At 45.5% G+C, this 27,596-nt stretch overlaps 1 protein-coding gene across 1 annotated transcript in view; it reads left to right on the top strand.

Annotated features, from left to right (window-relative positions):
• Positions 1-22,493, top strand: part of GTSE1 (G2 and S-phase expressed 1) — a 30,308-nt gene extending 7,815 nt beyond the window's left edge. Inside the window, exons 3-12 of the mRNA XM_008048813.2 lie at positions 616-673; positions 784-1,408; positions 4,601-4,765; positions 5,389-5,515; positions 7,084-7,464; positions 12,908-12,980; positions 15,471-15,710; positions 20,034-20,238; positions 20,688-20,900; positions 22,052-22,493. Of these exons, the coding sequence (XP_008047004.1) occupies positions 616-673; positions 784-1,408; positions 4,601-4,765; positions 5,389-5,515; positions 7,084-7,464; positions 12,908-12,980; positions 15,471-15,710; positions 20,034-20,238; positions 20,688-20,900; positions 22,052-22,135 (2,171 nt within the window). The 3' untranslated portion in view covers positions 22,136-22,493. The remainder of the gene's footprint in view (positions 1-615; positions 674-783; positions 1,409-4,600; positions 4,766-5,388; positions 5,516-7,083; positions 7,465-12,907; positions 12,981-15,470; positions 15,711-20,033; positions 20,239-20,687; positions 20,901-22,051) is intronic.
• The last annotated feature ends 5,103 nt before the right edge of the window (positions 22,494-27,596 follow it).

The following is a 27,596-nucleotide window of genomic DNA, read 5'->3' on the forward strand; positions in this document are numbered from 1 at the left end:
AGAGGTACCTCCAAACCCAGAGCCAGTGGTCTGTTTTAGAGGGAGCTGGGCAAATTGACAGGACTGTGTTGGCTGTGATAGAAATATGGATGGTGTGGGGGTACAGAGAACATTTTATCTAGGGGCTCAGAAAGGACTCCAAGGAGTGAGGTGGTCGGTGAGTACTTAGTGAGTCCCTACCATGCATTTGAGTAATATTTAAATTCATTGTTGAAAGATGAGTAAACGTTTTGTAGCTTGTAAGAGGAGAATTTAATTCTAGGGGAGCTGAGGCAGGTGGTCTTTTGAAAACGTTCTATACCTGAAAATGGCTTATGTCTTCTTGAAAAGCTAGCTGAATGATTCAGTGAATGCATTTTGGATTATATATTAAAAGTAAGGACTTAGCTTTTGGGCTGGCTTAGTATGCACAGAATGGGTGATGCGATTTTTAAAAAGAAAGTGGGAAAAAATAATGTAACTTAGTGCTGCCTATAAAATACTAAATTAACATAATGAGAGATTGCACTTTTGGGGATGAACTTTCACAATAATTTTGATAGCTATAGAGATTGGTAATATTTTTCTCTTTATCAGCCTCAGCCCTAAAATAACAGTGGACTTTTTCCCCCCCAGACATTCTTCTTTTGGCCGATGAAAAATTTGATTTTGATCTTTCACTGTCTTCTTCAAGGTAAACAAATGAGTTTTCTTCCTGTGCCTTAGGCACAACCATATTCACTTAAGTCTTTTATTTAAATGCCATAGTTATTAATTATTAACAATCATTTTCTTTAAAAATAGTGCCAATGAAGATGATGAAGTCTTTTTTGGACCTTGTGGACATAGAGAAAGATGTATTGCTGCTAGTTTAGAATCAAATAATCGAATTCCTGACCCACCTCCTTTGCCAGCATCTGACAGTCACTTTACGTGGAGCCCTCTCACTGGGGAGAAGTTTGTGGAAGTGTATAAAGAAGCTCACTTATTGGCTTTACAGATAGAAAATAATAGCAGAAGCAAGGCGGCCCAAGATGCCAAGCCCAAAGACCCTTGGAGCCAGGATGTGGAAAGATTCATACAGGAATCAAAATTAAAAATAAACCTCTTTGAGAAAGAAAAGGAAATGAAGAAAAGTCCCAAGTCACTGAAAAGGGAGACGTACTGCCTGGCAGACAGCCCTTTGATGGGGCCACCCTTGGGCAAGCCTCCGCTCCCGGACTCCTCCCCTGCCCTGCCAAGCTCTCCTGCCCAGGCTGCCCTCACCCAGATGCAGGGACCACCACACTCTGCTCGTCCTTTGTCAGGGAGATCAAGCTCTGCTCACCCTTTGAATCAGGCAGCACTTCAGAAAAAGTTCACCAACAAATTGCAGCTGCCCCGAGCTTCAGCTGTTAGAGGAAGAAACATCCACATGGCCATGGAGAAGGTAGACAAAACCAGGCACCAGAGCACCTGGGGCACCAGACGCTCCCTGCTTCTCAGCCCTCCTGGTTTATGCCCTGTCGTTGGGGGAGAGACCTGGAAGTGTCGATGCTCTGAGAACTCAGAAGCACATAAAAGCAAAGTCCAGGAAAAGCAGTCACTGATAGGGAGCTAGTTTTGGAGTGGCTTAGATAAGGCTGCGATCACTTAAAAATACCTCCTTCTAAGTTCTGTTTGAAATTGTTCCTTTTGTTTTGTTGTAGTGCTGGATATACCACCCATCAGGGATTTCATCTGCTTTAACGAGCAACCTCTCCCAAAAATTCCTCCTCCTCCAGGATAGCTTCTAGTCTTTCTTCTTGCCTGTGACTTAGTTTATATTGCTTTTCTCCCCAGCATTAAGTGGAAGTGAGCTGTCTTGGTAGTTGACAGGGTGCCTTTGGGTACGGTTAACCAACCCTGGGAAACTAAGAGTCTTGGAGCCTTGGAGGGTAGGAGAAGGATGAATGTCAGATCATGGCTTGCTGCCATGTTTGCCTGATCTGGTTCTTGCTCGGGGGACAGGAGGCTCAGGAGACAGAAGGTAGGGCAGGGTTGGGGGAGCCTGCCCTGCAGCCCTTCCCAGCTCTGGTAGCAGTTACAGAGGAATGACACTTTGTGGGATTTAGGTGGTTTAGCTAAATGCAAAATGCCCAGCAAGGGCCTTGACCTTGCTCTTTCCTCTCTGCAAGCCCACTTGCTGAACTACATGACCCCTTATGATGAAGGCACAGAACTGCAGCTAGCTGCAAGTACACTTGCTCTCCTGAATAACTGGGGCCTATCCCTTTGGTCACACAAACTCCTTTGTCTGGAGACCGTTTAGCATGTAAATTTCTTCTTTTCTTCCTAAAGAGACAAGGTCTTGCTGTTGCCTAGGCTGGAGTTCATTGGCATGATCACAGTTTACTGCAGCATCAAACTCCTGGGCTCAAGCAATCCTGCTTCAGCCTCCTGAGTAGCGGGGGCTGTATACAGGCACATGCCACCACACCTGGCTAATTTTTTATTTTTTTTGTAGACATGGGATCTTGTTATGTTGTCCAGGCTGGTCTCGAACTCCTGGCTTCAAGCCATCCTTTCTCCTCAGTCCCCCAAAACAGTGGGATTACAGGCATAAGCCACCATGCCTGGCCAGAATGTAAATTTCTAAAGTAATGTTTCTAGAATGAGAGTGGAATGGGTCTTGCTGTGTGTAGCACAGGTGGATTTGGGACAGATCTTGTGCATGCAGCTTGTGTGGTCTCAGGGCAGAGAGGTCTTGGTGTAATTTGGGCCATTCTGGATCCATTGAAGTTATCTCCTTTGATTTCTTGGTTTCTGGGTCCAGAGCCCTGGTTCTTAGTGAGTGAGGCATTGTCTGTACAGCTGGGCTACATGCCACCTCACTTGATAAACCCCTACCATTTCTTGCCTGCTTCTCTGGGAAAATTCATTCATTTCTAGAGTGACTGATAGCACATGTGAAGATGTCATTAGAAATGACTGAATCACTTGATTGAAATACCTACTTTATTTTATTTATTTATTTATTTATTTTTTTGAGTTGGAGTCTCACTCTGTCGCCCAGACTGGAGTGCAGTGGCCGCTCCCAGCCACTGCAGCCTCAACCTGCTGGGCTCCGGCGATCCTTCCGCCTCAGCCTTCCAAGTAGCCGGAATTACAGGCATGCGCTACCACACCCGGCTGATTTTTTGATTTATTGTAGAGATGAGGTCTCGCTGCCCAGGCGGGTCTCGAACCCGCGGGCTCAGGCAATCCACTCACCTCAGCCTCTCAAAGGCACGGGATTACAGGCTGAGCCACCGAGCCCAGCTGTAACACCTACTTTAAAATGTCCTTTAAAGACAACTGCTAGGATGACTATAAGAAGAAAAACACAGGAATAACAAGTGTTGGTGAGGATGTGGAAAAACTGGAAGGGTCATATACTGCTAGTGGGAAAGTAAAATGGTGCAACCTCTGTAAAAAGCAGTTTGGCAGTTCCTCAGAAAGTTAAATGTAGAGTTATCATAGGGCCCAGTAGTTATCCTTGGCATACACCTGAGAGAATTGAGAACATGTCCATGGGAAAACCTAAGCAGAAATTTCAAAGCAGTATTATTCATAATAGCCAAAAAGTAGAACCAACCCAGATGCCCATCAACTGATGAATGGATAAATAAAATGTGGTCTATCCAGACAATGGAATATTTTGAGCAGTAAAAAGAAATGCAGTACTGATAAGTGCTTGACACGGATAACCCTTGGAAACTTGCTCAGTTAAAGAAACCAGACACAAGGTCACATGTTGTATGACTCCATGTATTTGGCGTGACCACGCTGGGCAGATTATAGAGACAGAGTAGTTGTGTGCTTGCCTAGGCTGGGTTGGCTGAAATAATGGGAAATGACTGCTAATGAGTACAGGTTTCTTTCAGGGCACAAAAATGTTTTAAAACTAGCTTGTGATGGTTGCACAACAGCAGATATACTAAAAAAACACTGAAGTGCACACTTGAAAAGAGTAAGCTTAATGTGTGAAGTATATCTCAGCTTTTTAAAATGATATAAAAGAAATCGCTGCATCTTGATGACGAACTTCTGTTGCTATTAACTTCTTAACTATCCTGTTATAAGGGTGTTAGTTATGTAAGCACGGATTAGTTCCATGAGTGCCCTTGTCCCTAAATATGTCAGGAATTTATTCTTTGTTGGACTCTGCTGGCCAAAGAAAATGGCTTTCACTACTAGACCAGGAAGATTTATTGCAATTGAAAAGCCTCCCTGGTAAGGGATTGCCATTTAATGAAGGAGCCTTTCTGTACTGCATTTTAAAATTTGCGTAACTGGACCCAGTTTCCTCATTATCATTCTTAAATAAGGATTCTGACTGAGGAATAGCTTTAGAGGATCACTTTCCAATTAATGACCTGTCTTGATATTATTTTACACTGTTTTTAATGAGGAAGCAAAATCCATCATCATTTTTGTCCATAGTGATTTGGTAGAGGAAGTGAACTGCTCTATTCCCTTCCATCTAGTTGATGAATTGAGGAACATGTGTGGCATTTGGGAAGATAGATGGTGACCGGGCTTGCTCTAAATTGGAGCCACAGTATTTCTATCCACTGTTAAAGACTAGACAGTTCTCACAGTTCAAATTAAATTTTTTCAGCCCAAGAAAGAGATACCAGCTAGTCCTTCCAGGGTGAAAATCCTAACTGAAAAGGAATCCCATAAGGACGTGCTCCCTGATAAACCTGTTCTGGATGCTGCCAGTGTGCCAGCCACGGGAAGCCATTTGGTCCAAGGGAAGCGATCGCTCCCTGTTCTAAATAAGGTTAGTCTGCTGGGGCTGTGACTTGTGACTTATGGGATTAAGGAGGCAACTCTGTGGGTAAGTAATGTGTTTTTAGGAAACAAGTTAGGAAAATCAAAAATACAGCTTGTGAGAGGCAGCTTGGCAAATATAGGCCTGGTAGAGTATATTGGGGGCTGGCCTCTCTCTCGGTAGTTGTATGGGGTGAGAAAAGTCAACCTCTGAGCATTAGCTAGTAAGCAGGATGCTCCCTGCTTTCCTCATGGGTCTTTGCATGAATGACATGGGATGTTGATGTCTTGAAAACTGCAGCTCCTCATAGGCATGAAGACTTCCAACCACATCTTCGCCATTTATCTTTTGGCATACAAACTGAGCACTGTAGGAATCACAGTCCTTGCTAAAATTGCCAAAGCTGGAACCTATAGCCACTGATGCAAATCTGCATTTTGGCCAGCTCCCCCACATGTTCCTCATGCAGGGGTGATTTGAAGAAGTGTAGTTTGACTTTTTTTCCTTCTTTAAATTCAAGATAGTCATTATTAAATTATTAAAAATTATTTAAAACTTCTCTTTTTGCTGACATCAGTAATGGGTAGATAATGAGATCTTTGCTGATTCTGTTTTTTCACACTTTGTCTCAGTTGGGGCCGAAGAAGACCCTGTTAAGACCACCTGGCTCTACCAGCAGTCTCACAAGGAAACCCTCCTCCTCAGGGTCTGTTTCAAAGGGAGCATCCACTGTTTGTGTGTCCCCAGCAGAAGGCAAAGGTGAGGCAGCTGAAGTTGTGCTCAGATCCACATCTAACCAGGCAACACCTCGAACACTGCCCAGTCCTTGAAGACTGTTTTTATAGAATCACTCGACTCAGCAGGACATCCTGGAGGGCTTGCTCTGTGCTATGGGCTAGACTGGACTCCAGGCAGGGAAGAGACTTTCGCTGTCTTTGCTCTCGGCTGTGTGCCTCCTGTGAGGAGGGGCACACTCAGATGTGTGGCTTCAGTCTAGGGGGTACGCACATCATACTGTGTGCGTATCCAGTGCCTGAGAACACAGAGGGACGCTGGGGCCAGCCTCATGTTAATGACATCAGATGCAGGTTTTTTAAAATAGCACTGCTCCAGATAATTCAGGGCAGATGACCCAGTAACTCCTGGATGTTGTTTAAATCCCCACTCCCAAACCTGTTTAAATTCAGTCTACGTGTCACCCTTACCAAGCCAAGGCTGCCATCTGGTGGTAAGGGAAGAAACCCTAGAAGGCTATTGGGAAAGACCTTTTGCATTTCTGCCCTTTATAACCAAATCCCCTTCAACTTGTATTTGCTGTGTAGTCTTTGACAATAGTCCAGCAGGGCAGCATGGTGTGGATTTTGTTCACAAAATGCGAAAAGTATGCACTCTTAAATCAGACTGATCTGATCTGGGATTCTGACTCTGCCACTTTGTGGTTCAATTTGTGTCCCTATCTTTACTAACTGAGGTGATGACAGCTGCCTCGTGTGTTCTTGCTGAGCACCTGGCACATGTATGTGTTCAATAAGTGGCCACTCTGTCTTGTTACTGTAGGTGTTGCGAGGTGTGTTGCTGTATTGATTCAGTGCATCAGCACCCCTTTTGTTCCTATTTTGTGTTCCCGTCTCTGGTAAAGGCTGAGACAGAAGTTGAGGTGTCCTCTGGTGTATGTATATTTCTTTATTGTACATAGCAGAATCACTAGGATGAGATAAAATCGTGTTTGGGGTGGAACTTTGTAAAACTATTATGAACTGTACAAATATAAGTTGTGGCATTAGTTATTCTCTTAAAGTTTTTCTTTAAGAATCTATTGCCAAATTGACTGGGTATATTGGTAACTGAGTATTTGTCACCCTTGTTTGTCTGTTATTCTATTTTAAATTAATATGACCCACCTCGTAATTTAAAGGAATCAACCAGTAACAAACGATTGCATCTTCTTTCCCTGTTCTCCGCCCACTTGTCTGGTGAGGCATGTAACTGGACTATCCACTTCCATCTGCTCAATTGGGAAAGATTTCTGCTGCCAACATTATCAATGAAGATGGATGAGCTTGAATTTATGTATGCTTATGTACATCTTGATGATCATGTTGAGAATAAATACCTTAGGATATACTCAGTTAAGCTGCAAGCCACCTAGGTTGTCTTGTATTTGGTGATATTGCCTGATGGGCCTACAGAATGTTGTTCATATGTCATATGTTTAAGGTAGTTATGATAAAGATAGCATAGCTTGTGTGTGTTTGTTAAATGACTTCATAGTTTAAAAATCATGTGGGCTTGAGTGATAACCAGATTTTATATGTATCCTTTTCCAGCTAAATCAAGTGAATTTTCAAGTATTCCTGCAAGCAATTCCCGGCCACTGTCAAAAATCAGCAAATCAGGCAGAACGGGACCCGCCACGCAGCGGCAGTCTCTGCCAGCAGGCCCTGTGGGTGCATCCTGCAAGCAAGCCAAGTGGGCTGATACTGCTGAGCTGACAGCCGAGCCACCCACGGCACCCCCAGCAGCTTCTCCCACCCAACCCCACACTCCGGAAAGTGGAGGCCAGAGGCTGAACTCTAATTCCGTTTTGTCAGAATCTTCTCAATTGAATAAGACTAGAAGCATAAGAAGGCGAGATTCCTATCTAAATTCCAAGACAAAAATTATGCCTACATCTCCAAGTCAATTTAAAATTCCTAAGTTTTCTATTGGTGAGTAATAGATAAATTTTAATGTTTTTAAAATATTAAAGTTTTAAAAAATTGTCTGTTGCAGCTATGGTGGTTTCTTAGCTTTTTTTACTCAGACAGCACTTTCAAGTTGTATCCCACTGTCTTCTCCTGTGTTGTTTTGCACGAGAGAACCTCATTGGAGGTTCTCATATTCATTCCCTGTATGTGATGTGCCATTACACTTTGGCTGTTTTTAAGGTTTTCTCTTTGTTAGGTTCAGCCACTTGATTATTATGTGTTTTGATGTGGCTTTCTTTGTGTTTATCGTGCTTGGGATTTCTTGAGCTTTTTGATCTATGGATTGATAGTTTTCATCAAATTTGGAAAAACTTGGCCATTATTTCTCCAGATATTTTTTCCTGTTTTCTGGGACTATTCAGACCTCTTGACATTGTCTCATGGGTCAGTGAAGCTCTGTTCTTTTTTAAATGTCAACCTTTTTTTCTTGTGCTTTGGTTTGGTCAGTTTCTATTGTCATTTCTTCAGATTCACATACCTTTTCTTCTAGGTGTTTAATCGACTGTTAAACCCACCTAGTTAATTTTTTATTTCTAGCATTATAGTTTTCCTGTATTTTTCCTCCTGGTTTTCTCTAAATCCTTGAATATATTTATAATGGTTTTAAAATCTGTTTCTTTGAATTCTATCTTCCCAGTCATTTTGGGGTTTGTTTCTATTGACTAATTTTGTTTCCTGGTTTGGTCACATTTTCCTGCTTCTTTACATGTTTAATAACTTTATTGGCTGCTGGATATTGTTACTTTGACATTTTTGTATGTCTGGATTTTGTTGTCTTTCTTCGAGGAGTTGAGTTTGGTTGGGTAGGCAGCTAAATTGCAGATCAATCTGATCCTTTCAAGACTTCTTTTTAAGTTTTGAAGAGGCAAGTCTACACTAACCTTTATCCTTACGATAGGTTAGCCCTCCTACTAACAGGTGGCCTTTCTGAGGTTTTTACTGAATACACTGTGTGCTCCATGAGGTCTCTCTACTCTGGCTATTGAAAGGGGTATGATTCTCAGCCCTGTGAGCTCTGGTCATTATTCCCTAGCTGTTGCTCTTGTCTCAGCCTTAAGGATCTGCTCTGCACTGGTGCGCTGATTAATACTCAGCGCTGATTGACACTTCTCTCAGATCCCTAAAGCTTTTTCTCCCCATGTAGCTCCCTCTCCTCTAGTCTCTGGCCCTCATATTCCAGCTACTTCAGCCTCCTGAACTCTAGCCACTGTCTCCAGTCAGTGAGACTGCTGTGCTCTGCTTGGGTCCCGCCTGCCTGCCCTAGCAGAAAGCCTGGTGTGGTGTTAGAAAACCTGGATGGGTGTTAGATTCAGCAGATGTATCTAACAAATTTGTGCAATGCAGAAAGTTGCACAGAGCCGGCTTCAGGTGAGAGGATTGTTCTGGCCTCTTCTGTCCTATAGATCTACGTTGTAGGTGACTTGAATATTTTCAAGTTACTGGCATTGTTGGCCAGCACAGATGAACTTTTGCTTCCAAAAACCCCATTTTGAGTTTCTGTGTGTAAGAATGAGCTGCTGCATGTCTTTTTTGTACTGACGTGTTTTTCATGGACAAAGGGTGTAATGATAAGACAGATCCTGCTCTCATAGAATTTACATTTAATAGGAAAAAACATGAAAAGTTATCAGATAAGTATGCCTCCAGATCATAAGTACAATTAAGAGACTAAAAGAGGGTGGCATCATGTAGGACTGGTAGGTGCTGGGGAGGGATTTAGATAGAGTAGTTCCTTCAGCTAAGGTGGTCAGGTGATGATACTGGGCTGAGATCTGAACTGCGAGAATGAAGCAGCCATTAGAAAAGCCAGAGGGAGAACGTTTCAGGCAGAGAGGATGGCAAGTGCAGAGGTATCAAGGCAGAAAGATGCTCAGCAAGTTCTGGGAACAGAACGAAGCCTAGAGTGGTAGGAATATAGTTACAGTGGCTGGGGTTTGATTCTCCCACAAGCCCCAAATCACAATGTTTTTAATCAAGATAGATGTTTACTTTCCTCTCACATGGAAATCACAGTAGACCCTCCAGAGCTGGTAGGCACTCCTTGGTGTTATGGACCCAGGCTTTTTCCATCTTGTTTTGCCATGATTAGTTCCTCTTCCTCATGATCTAGTATGGCTGCACCAGCTCTAACCCTCATACCTACCAGCTGGAAGATTGACTAGGTAAAAAAGAGCAAAGCCCTACCTTTCAAGGACACTTACTGAAAGTTGTCCTGTCACTCCATTTATGTCCCCTCCATCACACACTTCCCTGCGCAGGATGCTAGGGTGCATTGCCTTTGTTCTGCACCCAGCTAACATTTCTTACTGGAAAGAAGTGGAAAGTCACTGTTGAACAAAAACTAGCAACCTCAGCCAGGTTAGTGAACAAAGAAAAAATAAAACAGAGATGAAGACAAAGAGGCAGCCCAAGGCCAGCTCATGGAGCAGTTCGTGACCATATAGTAGACGTCTGAGTGCAGGAGGAGGTATGTGCAAGGGCTACAAGCTGAGTGACATGACCTTCCACTGAGGAAGAACATACTCTGTGGGCAGGAGTGAGGCAGGCAGGGCCAAGCAGGTCTCACTTTGGCTGTGAGAGATTAGGCTGGCAGTGGGAAAGAAGGCCAGGGGTGCTGCTGTGTGCCTGACATTCTGGTAGGTTAGGGTACCACGTAGCAGTGTGGAGAGGGACTCAAGTGACCCTGAGGTTCTGGCAAGAAGACCTGGGTGCTGCCTGTCATGTGATGGGAGGGTCAGAAATGGGCAGACCCCACAGTCTCACCTGAGAGGTGGTAAGTATGAAGGCTGCATAGGCTGCAGTTGTGTAGAACAGGCAGCTGAGCTCAGAGAAGTCACAGTTGGAGATCCAAGTTTAGGTGTCAGCATCACAGAGCTGAGTTGTTTGCAGAAGTAGGAGCTATAATGCACTGAATTATCGGCAGCACCTCATGGCCAGGTCATGTGGAGGGGTGTTCAGTAGTGTTTACTTCCTCTCTGTCCAATGCTGCAAGCTTCAACATGCCTCTGCCCTGTTTCTTCTGACCACATTTGCCAGCTGCTGGCTGGTCCTCCTGGCTGTCGGGTTGCTTGATGCCACAATTTATGATTCTGCTAATCCCAATTGCTTCCTGGCTTTTCCCTCCATTGCCCAGACTGTTCTTGATGGCTCCTCAGCATCAACCTTCAGCAGGCTGTTCCTCCTTTCTCCACAACACCAGGGACAGGGTTGCCCCTTGCACCATCTGTCATTCTTCATGAGTCAAAACTGGTTCCACAAACTCGCACTGGCTGACAGAGAGGCCACAGGGGAGCGGCCACACAGTTGGGAACACACAGCTGTGGGAACCACATGGTGGCAGCCTTGTGTTTTGGCTGAGACCACCAGTGGTATGTGTGTCTGCTTGTTGGCAGTGATGCTAGCTGTCACTGCGGAGGAGGGGCTGAAGGCACTCAGAGCAGAGGGGCAACGTGAGCAGAACCCTGTCATGGAGCCTTCCGTATGTGCATGTTCTTAAAGTAGTCCCAAGACAAGCAGCATTATTTGTAAAATAGTCCAGTGACAAATAGTATTACTTCTTGTGAGTCCATACTGTCCAGGGTCACACAAAGGATTGAGATTCATAATGACTCTGGGCTTGGCCTCTGCAGTGTCAGGAGCTACAGTAGAGCAACACCTTCCATGTTTGGGGGATCAGTGTCAGTCTAGGAGTATGCTGACACTAAGCCTTGGTCATTTGTGCGGGTCTAGTAAAGATACCTTTTTTGTGTTAAATTCCCATGCCATTTTGGAAACTGCTCCTCCCAGATGGGGGAGGGAGAAAACAGTAAAGAGGAAGAGGGGAGTCCATGAGAGGGACTCCAGCATGGGAGGTGGTAAGCATAAGGGAGGCCCCACTTGCTTTGACACTGACTGGGAATGACCAGCTCAAGTCTCAGAGACCTCTGTGAACAGCAGGATCAGTGACTTGAGGGCTGTAACCACATGGAGAATGCTCCCAAAGACCAAGGTTATGGGACGATTTAATGACATATTCTGCCCACCCCAAAAAATAAAAGAAACACACTCAAAATGGAAGTGGGGAAAGGTGGGAGCACGTGACTCAGCTATGTGTGCATCTGCAGTGCTGGTGAAACACCCAGGGCCTGGTGAATGGACCGACGGGCAGGTGGGGAGGTGTGAGGGAATGAGGCCTTTAACTTAGCAGAAGTAGCAGTTTGAGTATGTGATTTAGAAATTAGAAGGTAGGAACTCCAAGAAACCACCAAAAGTTGTAAGGGAGCAGGGTGGGTGCAGCAGGAGACTTGTTTTGTCTCATAACAAAGTCCACATGAATCACTTTAATAGAGGTGATTTTTAAAAGAACAGGAGAGGGGCAGCGGAGACAGGCAGTGCAGGCAGCTCTCTTGAAGAGATTTGGCTTTGAAGGCAGGGCTGTGGGACAGTTGCTTGGCGGGGGCAGAAGGGCAGGTGTAGATTCATTAAGATGGGAGATATGCCTGCAGGGGCAGCAGCCTGGATCCTTGGGCGGCCTCCTGGGAGCACCTGCCAAGAAGGGGTCTCGGCTCTAGACCCTGCCCTTCCCCCAGTACTGGGGCAAGGAGCCCTGGGAATAGCCTCTTTCCTGTGGCTTTCAAGATATAGCAATATGTTGCAAGGGGTCCTGGCACAGGAAGCTTTGAGGCCCTAAAGCACATGTGGCTGACACTTAAGTGTATGTTGAGAAATGCTTCCCTGTGAGCTGGTTCACATGGAACCAGGTTGTGAGGGGTACGGTGGTGAGACTGGACATCTGAGATCTGTGCCGGGCTTTGGCTTGGTGACTCTGTGGAATCCCTTGCCCTCAGAGCCTGCTTTTTGTTGCCTTGTGAATATCAGATGAGATCATAAACGTGGAAGTGCTTTGTCAACTAAAACAGCACAAAAATACTGTAATGTGTTATTATCACCCCAGTAATGTCATGGTTCAGGAAAACTAAGGCATTTATGGGCTTTGCTGGGTTTCTTGGATTTCTAACCACATTACAGTATCATTTCTATGGGCAGAAATGTGTCATTTCTAGTGTGTGCAGGTGGCTGACAAGTAGGCTTCGCCTCACACAAGCCTCTCAAAGTCGTGCTTGTGCCTGTGGGGATCAGCAGCCAGCATAGAGAGAGCAGTGAGGACAGCTCTTTGTCCTGCGTTCATCGGTCAGGCCAGAATCCTTGCCTTGGCTGAGGTCCCTGGTAGGAGAAGAGTGCCTTTCACATGCCTGCCTCTGGTAGGTTTGCCCTGTGCTGACTCGCCAGACCTAGTGCCATCTTCACCATAAGGTGGGACAATGGAGACATTTAGAGGAGAGCTGCCCATTTGGTGAAGGTCCCCACACAGTAGATTTCCCACATGATCGTCCTGACTGACTGTACTCTTCCTCTCTTATCGCAGGTGAATCCCCAGACAGCACAACACCAAGGCTTTCACGGGCACAAAGGCCACAGTCGTGCACGTCAGTTGGCAGGTAATTGACATTGGTCAGCTTTCTTTCTTTTTACTGCTGTAAGAATGACTGAAGTGTCTGCCAACTTCTTTAAGGGCCTCCTCAAGCATGTGGTGACCCCACAGCCTGGCCTGTGTGTCAGTCTCTTGGGTACAGACTGAGCTCCTGAGGTGTGCAGGCCTTTTTTACAACTATCACAGACTTAAGACATTCAACCTCTGCACAGCACAGTACAGAAATTCTCAGCCCTAGGGTGGTGTGGTTGTCTTACCAGGATGTACAACACAAATTCCTTCAGCACTCTTACCTCCGTGCCCACCCCAGAGGTTCTGATTCAGTTGGTCTGGGGTGGAGCTCAGCATCTGGATTTTCCAAAGCTCCCAGGCATCTGATCTGTGCCATGGTTAAAGACCACTGGTGTGTAACAGTTATTCAGGCTTGGGTTGAATCCCAGCTCCACTACTTCCTGGTCTATGATCTAGTGCAAGTTCCTGAACATACTGATTTTGTCTCATCTGTCAATTGGAGCAGCCCCATGCTCAGCATAGCAGATACTACAAACTGTAAGAAAATGCACACATGTATAACTGTGTGCCACCTAGACTGGTGCAGGAATTGCTTGAATGTCCACCCCCTCATTGTCCCTCTATTCTGTGCTTATTGCCCCTCACTGAGGCTGAGTCCCAGTGCAGTGTTGTATGCCTGGGCACAGCACAGGAGAGCTCGCAAAAGCACTCCCTAGAATGTCTGCACCTCAAAGTCTCCTACATGGAGCTGGAGTGGAGGCAGCAGGAACCAATAGATTAGCATGGGGTCCTAATGCCAGCATGTGGCCAGGAAAGGGCACTGCTCTGGACCTTGCTGGGCGGGGTGGGCAGAATAAGCCTGGCTAAGACACCGGAGAGGGTGCTACTGGCTCTGCCACAGACAAGCCTGGTGCCATCTGCAAGTCTTTTAATGACTCTGGGCTTAATTTCCTCCATTGTGAATTTGGGACATGCTTCATGGGGTCAGACCCAATGATTCCTCTCACATGCTGAGTGTGTCGCCATGCTGCCATGCTGAGCTGCCTTCCCTCCCACATGTGGTGGTTGAGAGTAAAAACCAGAGCCAGCTGACCACTTACTCCCTTATCTCTCTGTGTCTCAGTTTCCTTACCCCACCCAGGGCTACTTTGAGGATTACACTTGTTGGTGTTTTGATTTATTTCACTGCTACTTGTGGGGGAGCTGCTGGAACTGGTCAACAAAGGAAGCAGGGGTGATCCCAGAATGTTGCAGAGAGCAGCAGCACCACCTGATAGCACTCTCCTGCAGGTGCTCCCTGGAGTGACTCTGCTTTTCAGTAATGTTAATTAAAGCTTGTTTTCAGATTATTTTTGAAGAATATACAAATTGTCCAAAATGGAACCAGTAGATATGTCACCCTCAGACCTCCCGTGAGTTCCATGTTGGTAGTATGTCTTTAACTTGGTTTATTTTTAAATAATGTCTTAGTCCTTTTGGGCTACTGTAACAGAAATACTACAGACTAGGTGGCTTAAACAACATTTGTTTCTCACAGTTCTGGAGACTGGAAGACCAAGATCAAGACACCAGCAGATTTGGTGTCTGGTGAGGGGCTGTCTCCTGGTTCGTAGACCACACCTTCTCACATGAGGGAAGGGGTGAACAAGCTTCCTTGGGCCTCTTGTAGACAAGTGCTCATCCCATTCATGAGGGCTCTTCCCCCATGACCTAATCACCTCCCAAAGACCTATCACCTAAAACCATCACCTTAGGGGCTAGGGTTTCTTTCTTTCTTTTTTAAAAAATATTGTGGGGGGGCTAGGATTTCAACATATGAATTTGAGGAAACACAAACATTCAGTCTATAGCAAGTAACAGTGAACTCTCCTCTTAACAACAACAGAAAGCCACAGTTAGGCAAAGGCAAACATGTTGGTAGTCAAAGCCACAGGAGTCACCAGGGATGTGAGATGTGTGAGAACCAAGCACCAAGTTCCCTGCTTTTTTGCTCATTTGTGTTCAGGTTTGCCTCAGGTGACCTTAAGCTGAGAGTACACAGGTATGTAGTGAGACCTACTTGTCTACTCGCTTGCCCGCCAGATACTGCCGTGGGTCTGGACTTACTTATGGAAACTATGATATCTTCAAAAGATGGATTTTGTGGGTCTCTTCTGAACCTCCCTTGAAGCGAGTTTTAGTGGTGCCATCTGTAAAATACAGTCACATTTGATCAGTCTTGCTTACCTGTGAGGAGAAAGGGTAAAGGCATTTCCCCCTAAGGAATCTGAAGCCCACGCCAAGACTTCATAGTAGTTTGGCAGCAGCTCTGTGTCCTGCCCATGCTGGAGCACCTCCTCAGGGAACAGAGTTCACACAGGCCTTGCTGGCCTGAATCTTAGGTTGAAACCATAGGGCTTAAAACTGCATTAATACATTGCCTGAATGCTTAGGTTCTGTTCTTTTAGATCACTTGTGCTCAAGACTTTGCTTTTGCCTTTGCCAGGCTTGTTGTCCACAGCACTCCTGCTAGACATTCGTCAGAGCCAGCTCCGCAGAGTCTGGTGAGCAGCTCATGGACCCCCCTGAGCACGAGACGTGTTTCAGCCTTGCCCACACCTGCCAGCCGGCGCCTCTCTAGCATTCCATTAATAACCCCTAAAACCATGCCCAGGGCTGTGGCTTCTCCCCTGTGTGTGCCTGCTCGGCAGCTCTCTTCTGAGCCCCGGAAAAAATCTACATCAAGGTAAGAGAGAAAAGTTGCACAATATGTTTCTCAAATTCATAAAATCCCAAGAATATTTTTGTGCTGGAAAGGCTATATAGTCACTTGTCAGGAAAAAACTGGGCTGATATTTGTCACCCCTTCTCAGCAATGGGGATGAGAGCTTGACCCCACCTCTCCTGTTGATGGCTCACTGAAAGGGAGAAGGCCTTGCCCTGGTTCCACCATTTGAGTAGATGAGGACCTTTCTGGAAAAAGCCCTGGAGGCACAGCTGCCCAAGGAGATACATTTGCCTCAGGAACTCTTGGATCATGTGCTGCCCATACCCTTTAGGGTCTTCATCAGGGATGACAACAACCACCCACTTCCTGCCTGGTCTCCCACCCTCTCTTATGGCACTAGAGCCACGTGCCTCCCGCAGTCTTGCCAGCAAGCCTAGCCTTGTTATTCGCTGCCTTAATCGTGCCTCCCCCTGGTCCTGGCAGAGCTGCCTCATGTTAATTGAAGTCATTGTCCAAGGGCCAACCTCAGGTCTTTCTGGAGAACCCTGTATAAAATAGCACCACCTCCCTACCCACTCCCTCTGTTCCTTTCCCCTACATTGCTTTTCCAGAGCAGCTCTCACTTTCTCACCACCTGAACATGGAGCATGTTTGTATTGGTCTCCTCAATGACTATCTGACTCTTCCCTTAGCAAGGAGCTCCCTGAATGCTGGGACCTTGTGTCAGTATCTTCTGTTATCACTTATCCCCAGACCTGAGAACCAGCCCCTAGCACAGTAGGTGCTCAAGAAATAAGAGAGCAATCTCCTGGTAGAATCTAGTGTTAGTTGCTGGCTTCCTTGATTTGAAGTTTTGTCTGTAAAGGACATTGGGCAAAGCACAGGTATCAGGCTTTCCATGCTCTTTTTGCATTGTGGTAGAGCTTTGGGGAAGGCTGGAGCATTGAGGGAACATGGAACCTTGAACTGACTCCTGTTCACTTCCAATTCCAGTCTGGTACTCCAGAGCCGGATGGGGGTTCAAAACAGGTCAGGCTCAAGACAGGTCAGGCCTTGGGCCCTGGGGATCCTATGACCAACATGAGCAGGTTCACCTTGCTGTAAGGTGGGTGAAGAAAGGTGTAGTAGCCCCTAAAGCTATGGCTTCCAGAAAGAGCAGCCCACAGATCTATGTATTCTGGTTGGGGATTGGAGGGTTATGACTGGGCTTTGTTTCCCCAGCCCCCAAGAGGCCACTAAGGACTTTAACAGGTAGGCAGTGTATTCTCCTGTACCCTTGAGAGTACAAGATAGCAGGGAATAGGGGAGAATTATCTATTTGCACTGCCCCATGTGGACCCACTAGTCACATGTGGCCACTTACATTTTAATTAATTAAAATTAAATAAAATTCAAAGGTCAGTTCCCCACTTGCACTCACCGCATTTCAGATGCTCAGTAGCCAAGTGACTTACAGCTGCCATATCGAACACTTCCATCATGGTGGAAAGATCTGTTGTACTGTTCTGGCTGCCTGACCCAGCAGGAAATGCTTCTGCCTCTAGGAGGTCGGCAGCATTCTGCTTCCCATCACCTGTGAGACAGCTACCACCTGGGGCTATCCAATGACAGACCTGAGGCCCAGTGAGTTCCTCATCCATCCCCCTTGTCCCCAGAGGGGCAGCTGGGAGAGGTCAGCAAAAATTGACAAGATCGCAGTGAAAAAATAGACATATGTATAGATAGAGGAAAAAATTAAGATCTTGTAAGAAAATACTGCCAGTAATTCTATGATAGTCAGTCTGAAAACCTCATGAAATGATTTCCTAAAATGTACAAGTTATTTGAATTGACCTAGGGAAACATGAATTAAGTCATATTTAGAGCTTAGAAGGTGATTAATGGTTGAAAAAGACATGGCTCAGATAAGGGCACAGGCGTGCTAAGTATAACCTTCAAAATAGATTATTCTAATTTCTAAAGTTAACTAACTCAGGCTATAGATAAAGATGTAAAGTTCTTCAGTTCATGTTAATAGCCAAACATGATAGGTATAATGATAATACCTAAAAAAGGAAACTATAGACTGATTTCATTTATGAATATAGATGTAATTTATTTTGCATTATCTTTTTAATGAAATTCCTCTTTCTAGGAAAGATATATTTCTATTTAGTATTTGTTTCTTTTTTTTACTTTTTTTTTTTTTGCTATTCCTTTTTTTTATTATTATAAAGATGCGGGGTACAATCAGGGTTAGGTATATAAATGTTGATTATGCAGGTACCCTTGTTGCTGAGGTATGCCCCTCCCTCCCCTAGCAATTTCCCTCAACTGCCAATCCCACCTCTCCCTATCCCCTGACAGTTTCCCACTACTGCCAATCACTTTCTTATAGTACTATAATTGTCCAAGTTCCGCTTATGAGTGAGAACATATGGTACTCTGTTCTTTTGTTTATTTTTTCTTTTCATGTGGATCTCAATTTGAATAAAGGATACATTTTTAAAAACACAAATAAATTGTTATCTATCTAGAAGAAAATTAAATCCAACCTAACTTACATCATGAGAAAATAAATTCCAGATGACTTAGAGATTTAAATACTGCAAACAAAAGAAGACAATAGTTCAAAGAAAAACTAGGAGACTGTGAGCTATCATAGGGCAGGAGACCTTGGTCACTGCTGACAGCCCAGGGGTAAAGAGAAGATGGCCATATTCACAGTATAGGAATGAAGGTCTTTTGCTTTTTCTGTGGCTAAAATGACCATAAATGAAGTCAATAGACAATTGGTTGGCTATAAAACAACATAACAGGCTTAGCGTCGGAATAAGCTCAGATAGTCAATAACATCTGAGAAGATACCAAATTCCCTGGTGTTAGGGAAATGTAAATTATGGTAACTAGGTGACTGCTCTTCATAGACACTAACTGGGGAGGTTGTGGGGCAGAGGGAGTCTGGAACATTGCCAGCAAAAATGCGCATTGTGATTGTGTGTTTTGGAAAGCCATTTGTCAACATATTCAAGTGTAATTACATGTATCTGACCCAGATCCTACCACAGGCGCCAAGACTGCAGTTCTCATGTGCCGAGATGTTCATGGTAACAAAGAATGGAAGTACATGACTAGGTGGCCATTACGGGCAGGAGTTGGCTTGTACCAGCTGACTTGGAAAGATTTCCTGAGGAATCCTTGAAAAAGGAGGCAGAAGGGAGTGTATAATAAATAAGATTCTACCTTTTTAAAGTGGAATCAGCTGCTATATGATCCCACTTGGACAAAAGAAACAGTAGCCAAGAAAAAAATCCTGTGTTAAAAATATATATACATATATAATATTTAGATATTCAGATATAAATTATACATGCTTATATATTTTATGCTCATATTTTTATATATCTACCAACAAATATGTATATGTTATATATATCATATCTATATATTGGCCATGTATGTATCTAGTTCTATGAGAATGGAGAAGACTCTGGGAGAAAAAAATGCTGGGATATATGTTACAAAGGGGAGAGGGAACGGCATGAAATTCCAGAGAAAGTAAGAAAAAAAGGCTTCACTAAAAACAGAAGACCCAGTATGTAAATAGTTAGGAATATGTGTTTAAGTTGAATGAATGTTTGTAACTGTAGAGAAAAAAAATTCTACTTTTTTTCAGATTGTCATGAAAGCTTTAAAATGTTAGAAAGAATATATTCTGTATTAATTCACAGACACTACTATTTTCCTTGGTTTCCTCAAGTAATTCAGTTTTGCATTGACAGGTATTCAAGGGCCTGCTGGGTGATAGGCAAACCCAGCTGGGCACTCATGTTGCTGTCCAGCAGGAAACATGTTAGAGCAGAGGGCCAGCACCAGGCAGTGTGTAATGGGTGCTTCAGCCCTGTCCAGGGCGCAGGACCATGTCTCCAGAAGAAGCAGCAGGGGAGAGGGTGTTAGGGACAGGAGGAGTCAGCCATGTGGTCCACCTAGGCCTGGGAGAAGCAGGACAGAGCCAGCTGTGCCTCCAGAGGAAGGGACTCCTGCATGTGGTCTTTGCTCCTTTTCGGGAGGTAATGGACAAGCTCTTTTCCTCCTACTTAAAAACTTTAAAGAAAAGGGATAAAATAGGCACATGGTGATACCAGACAGATACAGTACACTTTTGAGCCCTCCTTATATGTAGGAAACTGAAGGTCTGAAAGTCCTCATGGTTGGGTGGCTTTGCCAAAGAACTGGCACCAGAGCTAGGGTGCTGTCCACCATGGGGACACTTCTCCTTCAGAAGGGACCTGCTTCCCAAATCACAGCCAAATGAACGAGCATTTTAAGAAATTTCCTAAGATTTTTTTTTTCCTCCCACAGAACTGAACCAACAAGGGAAAGCAACAGAAAGATTGATTCCAGGCAGGCAGACTTGTCACCTGATGGAAGTTTTTCTCCTCCATCCAATGTGCCTCAGGCACTTAACTTTTCTCCAGAAAAAAATGACTTGACTTGTTCAAAAAGCACCACTGCAGAAGCAACTCTGGATGAAGCAAAGCCATGTGCAGACACACCCCCTAAGGAGGTATGCAGAAATAGACATAGTTTACTTAAATGGAGACTGCTCTGGAAGCTGCATAGGAACTCAATGGCTATGGCTGGCAGAGGAGAGACAGTCAGGACTTCTAGATGTCTAGAGGATATAAAAGCAACTCCTTTTCCCCTGTACTTGACAAAGGCAAGGGTCAGTCTTCCAGGGTCAGGAAGTGGGAAACAGGAGGCAGGGTAGCAGAAGCTGTGTTGGCTGAAGGTGGGCAGGGTATGGACAGGGAGATGGACAGCTGCCAGAGAGGAGAGGACTAGTCAGTCAAGCACACCAAAGACAGAGCCTTCTCCCACCAAGAGCCCAGCAACCCTTTTTCCTTGGGTTTCCAAACCGTTAGCCCATCTGGGGACATGAGCAAAGCATACGTTTTCCTAAGACGATTGACAAAAAGATCTGGACTCTCCTTTCAATCTTGTGTTCTTATCTAGGCTCTTCTCATAGATATCAAACTGGATCCACTTGCCGGCGCTCCAAAAACTGAAAGCAAACCCCTCACTGACCTTCTTCTCATCGACTTCTGCAGTACTCCAGAAGCCACTGTGGCTGTGAGATCTGAAAGCAGACCTCTGATCGACCTCATGATGAACACTCCAGACATGATTACAAATGTTGTGGCAAAACCTTTACCGGCGGTAGGACAGGTAAGAAGGGACAGGTAGTTCATGTTGATTCAGCCTCAGGTATTCTTAATTTTGGGTTTGTTCCCTATCTCTGGGGACATCAAGCTTCTCACATCAAACTTTTCACATCAAGCTTCAGTGGCCCTTAAGAGTGGCCATTGAAGCTTCTCAGGGCTACATGTCACAGTACATGCCTCACCTGTGGTGGTCTGAGCTTCTGGAGATGCCAGCTGCCTCTGAGGCGTCCTGCTGGGACCCCATGAGCAGGAGTCATGTCTATCCTGCTCCACAGCCTGAAGGGCTGCATGTGCAGTGAGGGAGCATTCATGTTGGAGGGACTGGGTTCTTCAGGTTGTCTTTGTCTCCTTTCAATTTCTTAGACATTATGGTCAAATTTCCTTTTTTTTTCTTATTTTTTTAAATTTTTTGAGTCTGGGTCTCACTTTGTCACCCAGGCTGGAGTATAGTGGCACGATCACGGCTCACCGCAGCCTCAAACTCCTGGGCTCGGGCGATCCTTCCAAGTAGCTGAGACTACAGGCTCATGTCACCACACCCAGCTAATTTGATTTTCTTATAGAGACAGGATCTTCCTATGTTGCCTAGGCTGGTCTCAAACTCCTGAGTTCAAGCAATCCTTCTACTTCAGTCACCCAAAGTGCTTGGATTATGGGTGTGAACCACTGCACCCAACTGAGTTTTGCTTTTTGTTTGTTTGCTTGTTTTGAGTCAGAGTCTCACTCTGTTGCTCAGGCTGGAGTGCAGTGGCATGCTCACAGCCACCGCAGCCTCGACTTGCTGGATTCAGGCAATTCTTCCACCTCAGCCTTCCAAGTAGCTGGAGCCACAGGCATGCATCACCACACCTGGCTAATTTTTTGATTTACTGTAGAGATGAGGTCTCGCCAAGTTGCCCAGGCTGGTCTCGAACCCCTAGGCTCGAGTAATGCTCTCATCTCCACCTTCTGAAGTGCTGGGATTACAGGCGTGAGCCACCATGCCAGGCTTGAGTTTTGTTTTAAATGTAAGTGAACCAGAGTGAACAAGTTGTTTTTATGGCACCAAGTCACAAGTGGCAATGACTCCCAGGCAGTCAGTATTCAGTGTTGGGGAGGTGTGATAGGAGGGGCCATCTGGCTGAGTCTACACTCCTCGGCTCTTCTCTCTTCCAGCTCATAGACCTGGGCTCCCCTCTGATCCTGCTGAGCCCTGAGGCTGACAAGGAAAACGTGGACTCACCACTCCTCAAGTTCTGAGCAGAATAAAAGCCTTTGCCTTTTACTCTCTGTTAAAAGAGCAATCCTAAAGTGGTTTTCAACCCTTAGAAACACACTTTAGTAGAAATTTTATTTGAAAAAGCGAAAAGCCTACATATATTTTCTGTGCTGGAGGGAGTGGGCTGAGGGATTGGGGGTCAGAGCTGATGGCCTGGGGTCTCCACTGCCAGCAGCCGCCCTCTTCCCTGCCTCTCACTGGCTGGAATGCAAAGGCGAAGTCGCTCTAAGTTAAGAATTTTGTTTTGAATCTTTTGTATGTAAAATAGCAAATAGCTGTTTTTAAAGTTAAATTTGTATGAAAAGTTAAATATTCTAGATTTATGTTAAATTGTAAAATAAAATGTCTTAAAGCATATCTTGATTTTCAAACATGCGCAGCTGTTTTTATCACTCTAATCAGTATGGAAAACTACTATCCAGACTTTAATGCTTTTAGAAAGTGATTTTCAAAAATTAGTCTGAATAAAAATTGGTGTAAATATAGACCTCAGGCCTACCCCTCAGATATACTAGTCCCTAGGTCTGGGGCAGGCTTAGGAAGCTACATTGTTAACAGGCACTTAGGTGATTCTGACTCAATGGCCTGAGGATCAAACCTCTAGAAGAAGCTGCCCTGAGGACATGGAGGTGAGTGGAAAGAGAATGGGTGATTAGGACAGGCTTATATGAATAAAGAGGTGATGGATTGTGTCTGCTGGTCAGGACCTAGCAGCTGTCTGTGCTGGGACTGGCCCCTCAGCCTTGCCCTCAGCAGGGCCACTGCTGGGTGAAGCCACCCAATGGGGCACAATGGGAAGTAGTGGGAACTGAGGGCCCCTGGAAAACCCATTCCCGCATGAAGATTCTAATGTTTTTCAAAATTAGCTAACCTGGAAGCCACTAATTTGTTTATCTCCTTATTTTCCCATTCCTCACAGTTTCTCGCAATCTTAGTGACTTCACAGTAGCCAGTAAAAAAGTGACTTGCTGGACTTTGTATTTTGGATCCCACTGTAGTGCTCCCTGCATCATACCAGGATCTTCCTCTGTTCTCAAAGAGTTGAGGGGAAAAAGAGATGGTTGGGCTGCACTTTGAACATTCTGCGGTTAATGTAATAGATATAAAATTGTCATTTCAACCAGTGACTCCTGTGGCATTGAGAGTGCACAAGTTCCAGTTGCAACCAGCCCACAAAGTGGCTGAGACACGATCCACTTGCACATATTTTCTGCTCTTTTCCAGTTGACTCTATGGTATTTCAGCTACTTTGTAGCTCCGGGAGCCCATAGTATATAAAACCAGGGCCATGAGGGCCAGCTACGGCCAGGACAACGACATCCCAAGTGCTACCTGCCAGCAGTAATGTCAGATGTGGATTTCAGAGATGTAAAATGGGAAGGCATTTGTCCCACAACATTAATGAAATGTACAAAATTCACATGATGTCGGAACTCTTAAATCCAGGAGGGTGGCCCTCTAGTGGCAGCCAAGATACTTCTGTTCAAAAGAGAAAGGAGGCAACCCTCCCCAGCTCCAGAAGCACTTTAGCCTCCAACTGACCGTGGCTTCTCTTGCAGAACCTTTTGAGTGGTGACTGGAGGCCTGGGTGCCAAGAGGGAAAGCACCTTGGAGAAGCGCTGTCAGACTGGGCAACTTCAGTATGGATAGCCAGATGGAGAGACCCAGACAGAAAGGAAGGGAACAGAAACTTCAGGATAGGAGCTGCTCTAGCCAACACCTGCACCATAACCTTATCTCAGACTGTCCCACTCAAAGACTACAGATTAAAATACACTGATGTCAGCACAGCTGCAGCCTAAACATTTACCCCTAAACCTGTCTAAGATCAAGTGTCCAGATACTGGGTTTCCTTATCTCTTCTGGGAAATGGAAGATGAAATGGCTACCCTGCTGGATATTTTCCTGATCCTTTATTCTTCTGAAAAAGCAGCCATGCTTTTATTTTCCCATAGGGCCCTGTGACGTCTTCCGCCTGTCTTGCACTCAACCTATCCCTCCTGACAGTTCCTGCTTTTCTTTTTGGAAATGGGGACTCAAGAACCTTCCTCATTTTACTCTAGACTCTTAAAACTATTTCTGTTCTCAAGAAAATGATTTGCTTTAGTAATTATCCACAGGTATACATTTATGTCCATTGTTAACCTTTCAAGAAACCATTAAGAAACTAATGTGATTTTAATGCCAAGCTTTTTGGCCTGATTTTATTTTTATTTTATTTTCTTGAGTTGTACTCCACCCAGGCTGGAGTACAGCAGCATAGTTGGCTCACTGCAGCCTCCACCTCCTGGACTCAGACAATCCTTCCACCTCAGCCTCCCAAGTAGCTGGAACTATAGGCATGTGCCACCAAGCCCATATAACTATTTTTATTTCTTTTGTAGAGATGAGTCTCACTATGTTGCCTAGGCTGGTCTTGAACTCTTGGGATCAAACAATCCTCTCACCTTGATCTCCTAAAGTGCTGGGATTACAGGCGTGAGCTACCACACTCGATATTGGCCAGATATTAAAACCATTTGATTTGTAGTGGCACTTCCTTGTCTCCAGTTTTCAAGCTGTGGTTCAATCTTTCATGAAATCAACTGGCACATTCCAAGGGCAAGAACTATTTTGAGAAGTGTTCTTTATGCCTAAAGGTGTCTACATAGACAGCCATTGCATTCTGTTAGAGTGGGTTGAAGATGAAAAAGTCAGTTGCTGATTTAAAGAATGTTTGTGTTTTGTACATGCATACTGTAGCTTTTGGTGTCAAACCACATCTCTGTCTTCTGTGTCACTGTTGGTCTCAGCTGGCTGTGTCATCCCTGGCCTGGGCCCTCTGCTCTGTCTTCCTGCTTTTCCAGCCTCTCGCAGTCAGCCATGAGGCCTCCAGCTGGCTCTTCCCTATCTAGGTCTCCTATCTGGGCCTCTTCCTTTGCTTTCCTTTACACCGTCCTGCCTTCCCATGCTGCTTTTAGGCCCAGCAAATGTTTTCAGGTTCTTCCAGTATCTATCCATGAGCCCTTCACCTGCTGTTTCTCTTATCTAAAAACCTCCCCTTTGTCATCTGCCAGGCTTCCTCCAACATGCCTCCACTCATGTCCTCATGCAGGGACAGCCATGTCTCCAGTCTGATGTTCCAAACATTGGCACCTCATATGTTAGGGTTAATCCGGCGGGCCACCGCTCCTCTTCCGGGAATGTCCCCCAAGGAAGAAACATCAAGTCCCCATGTCCATCCCCCTTCCGCAAGGGCTTATGAATTCTACCTCTAAGTATATGCTATCAATCTGACCCCATCTCTCTCCTAAATGGCTGTCACGGCCTCTAAATCAGATTCCCAGCATCTCCTCCAATATGTGTTCCATAGGGCAGCCAGAAAAATCCTTTTAAAGGTTTAAGATCGATCACTCCCCTGCTTAATACCGCCAATGGCTGCCAGTTGCTCCTGCATTGGCCCTATCCTTTTAGGGGTCCAGGCCTTTGTAGAAATCTGATCCCTCTCCCTGCTTTTCTTTCCTTCCACATTTGGTTGATGTAAATGCGGTCTGAATCAAAATGGAATCACTTGTGTTTAAACAACAACAAAAAACCCTGATGAACAGAACCTGGGATGGCCATGGAGGGAGGGTTTTCATGTATAAATGTCTGATAACAACAACTGTCACAAAACACCGCGAGAACTTTAACCTTGCACAAAGGCTATCACACACACAAAAAACCTGTGCAAGGACATTTGCCCAGCAACTGCCTCTACTGGTGTTATCCTTATTACTGATCCCTGTAGTCAAGGATAATTATTTCACAATTATGTAATTCTCTGTATTTTTCCTTTAAAAACCTTGGTCTTGCTCGGTGGCTCAGCCTGTAGTCCCGCGCTTTGGGAGGCCGAAGTGAGTGAATTGCCTGAGCACACAAGTTCGAGACCCGCCTGGGCAACTTGGCGAGCCCTCATCTCTACAATAAATCAAAAAATCAGCCGGGCATGGTAGCGCATGCCTGTAATTCCGGCTACTTGGAAGGCTGAGGTGGAAGGATCGCCAGAGCCCAGCAGGTCGAGGCTGCAGTGGCCGGGAGCAACCACTGCACTCCAGTCTGGGTGACAGTGAGACTCCAACTCAAAAAAACCCCCCAAACTTTGTCTTCCTTTATAAACCTTTAAGCATGTGCACATAGTTCACTATGGCATGCTTTTTTCCACTGCAATGCCTATTCCCCAGTAAACATCATTTTTCTCTTAAGAGTCTCCCTGTTATTTAGTTTCACAATGTCTACTCTCTCTGAGAAGAACACAGCTGGAATATCAGCCCTAGGAATGATCTCCATTCTTTCCTCCTTCCTTCATCAACGTGTTTATGGAGTGCCTGCTCTGGGTCAGATGCCTCTGGTGCTGGAACCAAAAGCAAAGAACAGAACACGAAATTAGGTCCTATACAGACATATAAATTGTGAGGTATTGTCTGGACATACTCTGTTTCCTCTCAGGACGTGACCTCGGTTGCAGGTGACCAAGCAAAGGTGAAAACAATGTAATTGTTTTTAATCAATGTAATTGTAAACACTGGATAGGCAACTGAATAATTAACTTGTTTAGTTATGAAACTGCTTGCTATAGTGCTCCCCCGTGCGAATTTTTTTTTATTTTTTGAGTCAGAGCCTCACTCTGTCGCCCAGGCTGGGGTGCTGTGGCAGCTCACGGACACCCCAGTGTCCACTCGATGGGCGCAGGCGATCCTTCCGCCTCAGTCTTCCCCAAGCAGCCGGAACTACAGGCGCGCGCTACCATGCCCGGCTAATTTTTCGATATATCGTAGAGACGAGGTCTCACGAAGTTGTCCAGGCTGGTCTCGAGCCCCTGGGCTCCCAAAGTGTTGGGATTACAGGGTTGAGCCACCGCGCCCGCCCCCGCCCCCGGTGCGAATTCTTTACTGATCTGCCGCCATCCGTGCCTCCCTTAGGATAAACCAAGGTATTTCCTTGCTGGACCTCGGGGGAACTTCTTTGGAATAGGTAAACCTCACATGTAAATCCTCTGAGATTGGGGGTTAGCGCGTTAAATAAGTGAATACTGAGCATGCTAGGAAATGCTCAATGCAAAAGGAAGAGAGTAAGGCAGGCAAAGCGGCGGGCAGTAGGTGGAGGTGGGGAAATGACACGGTAGGGTGGCTAGGAAAGACCTCAAGGAGCTGGCATCATCCAGAAAAGCCGCCCCTGGTAGCCCAGCAGGGTATCGGCGCCCCCATGGGTTGGAGGATTCACAGTAGCACGGAGCACAACGCCGGCCAGGCTTGCCCTCGGCTCCTATCTCCCAGGCGGCACTCGAACTCCCGGAAGACTCCTGCAGAGGTTGGGCCGAGCGGAACGCCGGCCAGCGGAGCACGCTTCTGGCCGAGCCGAGAGCGCGGACGCCGCGCTGGGGCAGGACTTCCGGCGCGGCGCGGAAGTGGCGGTGGCGGCGGC

The sequence above is a fragment of the Carlito syrichta genome, unplaced genomic scaffold (genome assembly GCF_000164805.1).
Source record: "Carlito syrichta isolate Samal-C Ts95f unplaced genomic scaffold, Tarsius_syrichta-2.0.1 Scaffold126791, whole genome shotgun sequence".
Taxonomy (NCBI): domain Eukaryota; kingdom Metazoa; phylum Chordata; class Mammalia; order Primates; family Tarsiidae; genus Carlito; species Carlito syrichta.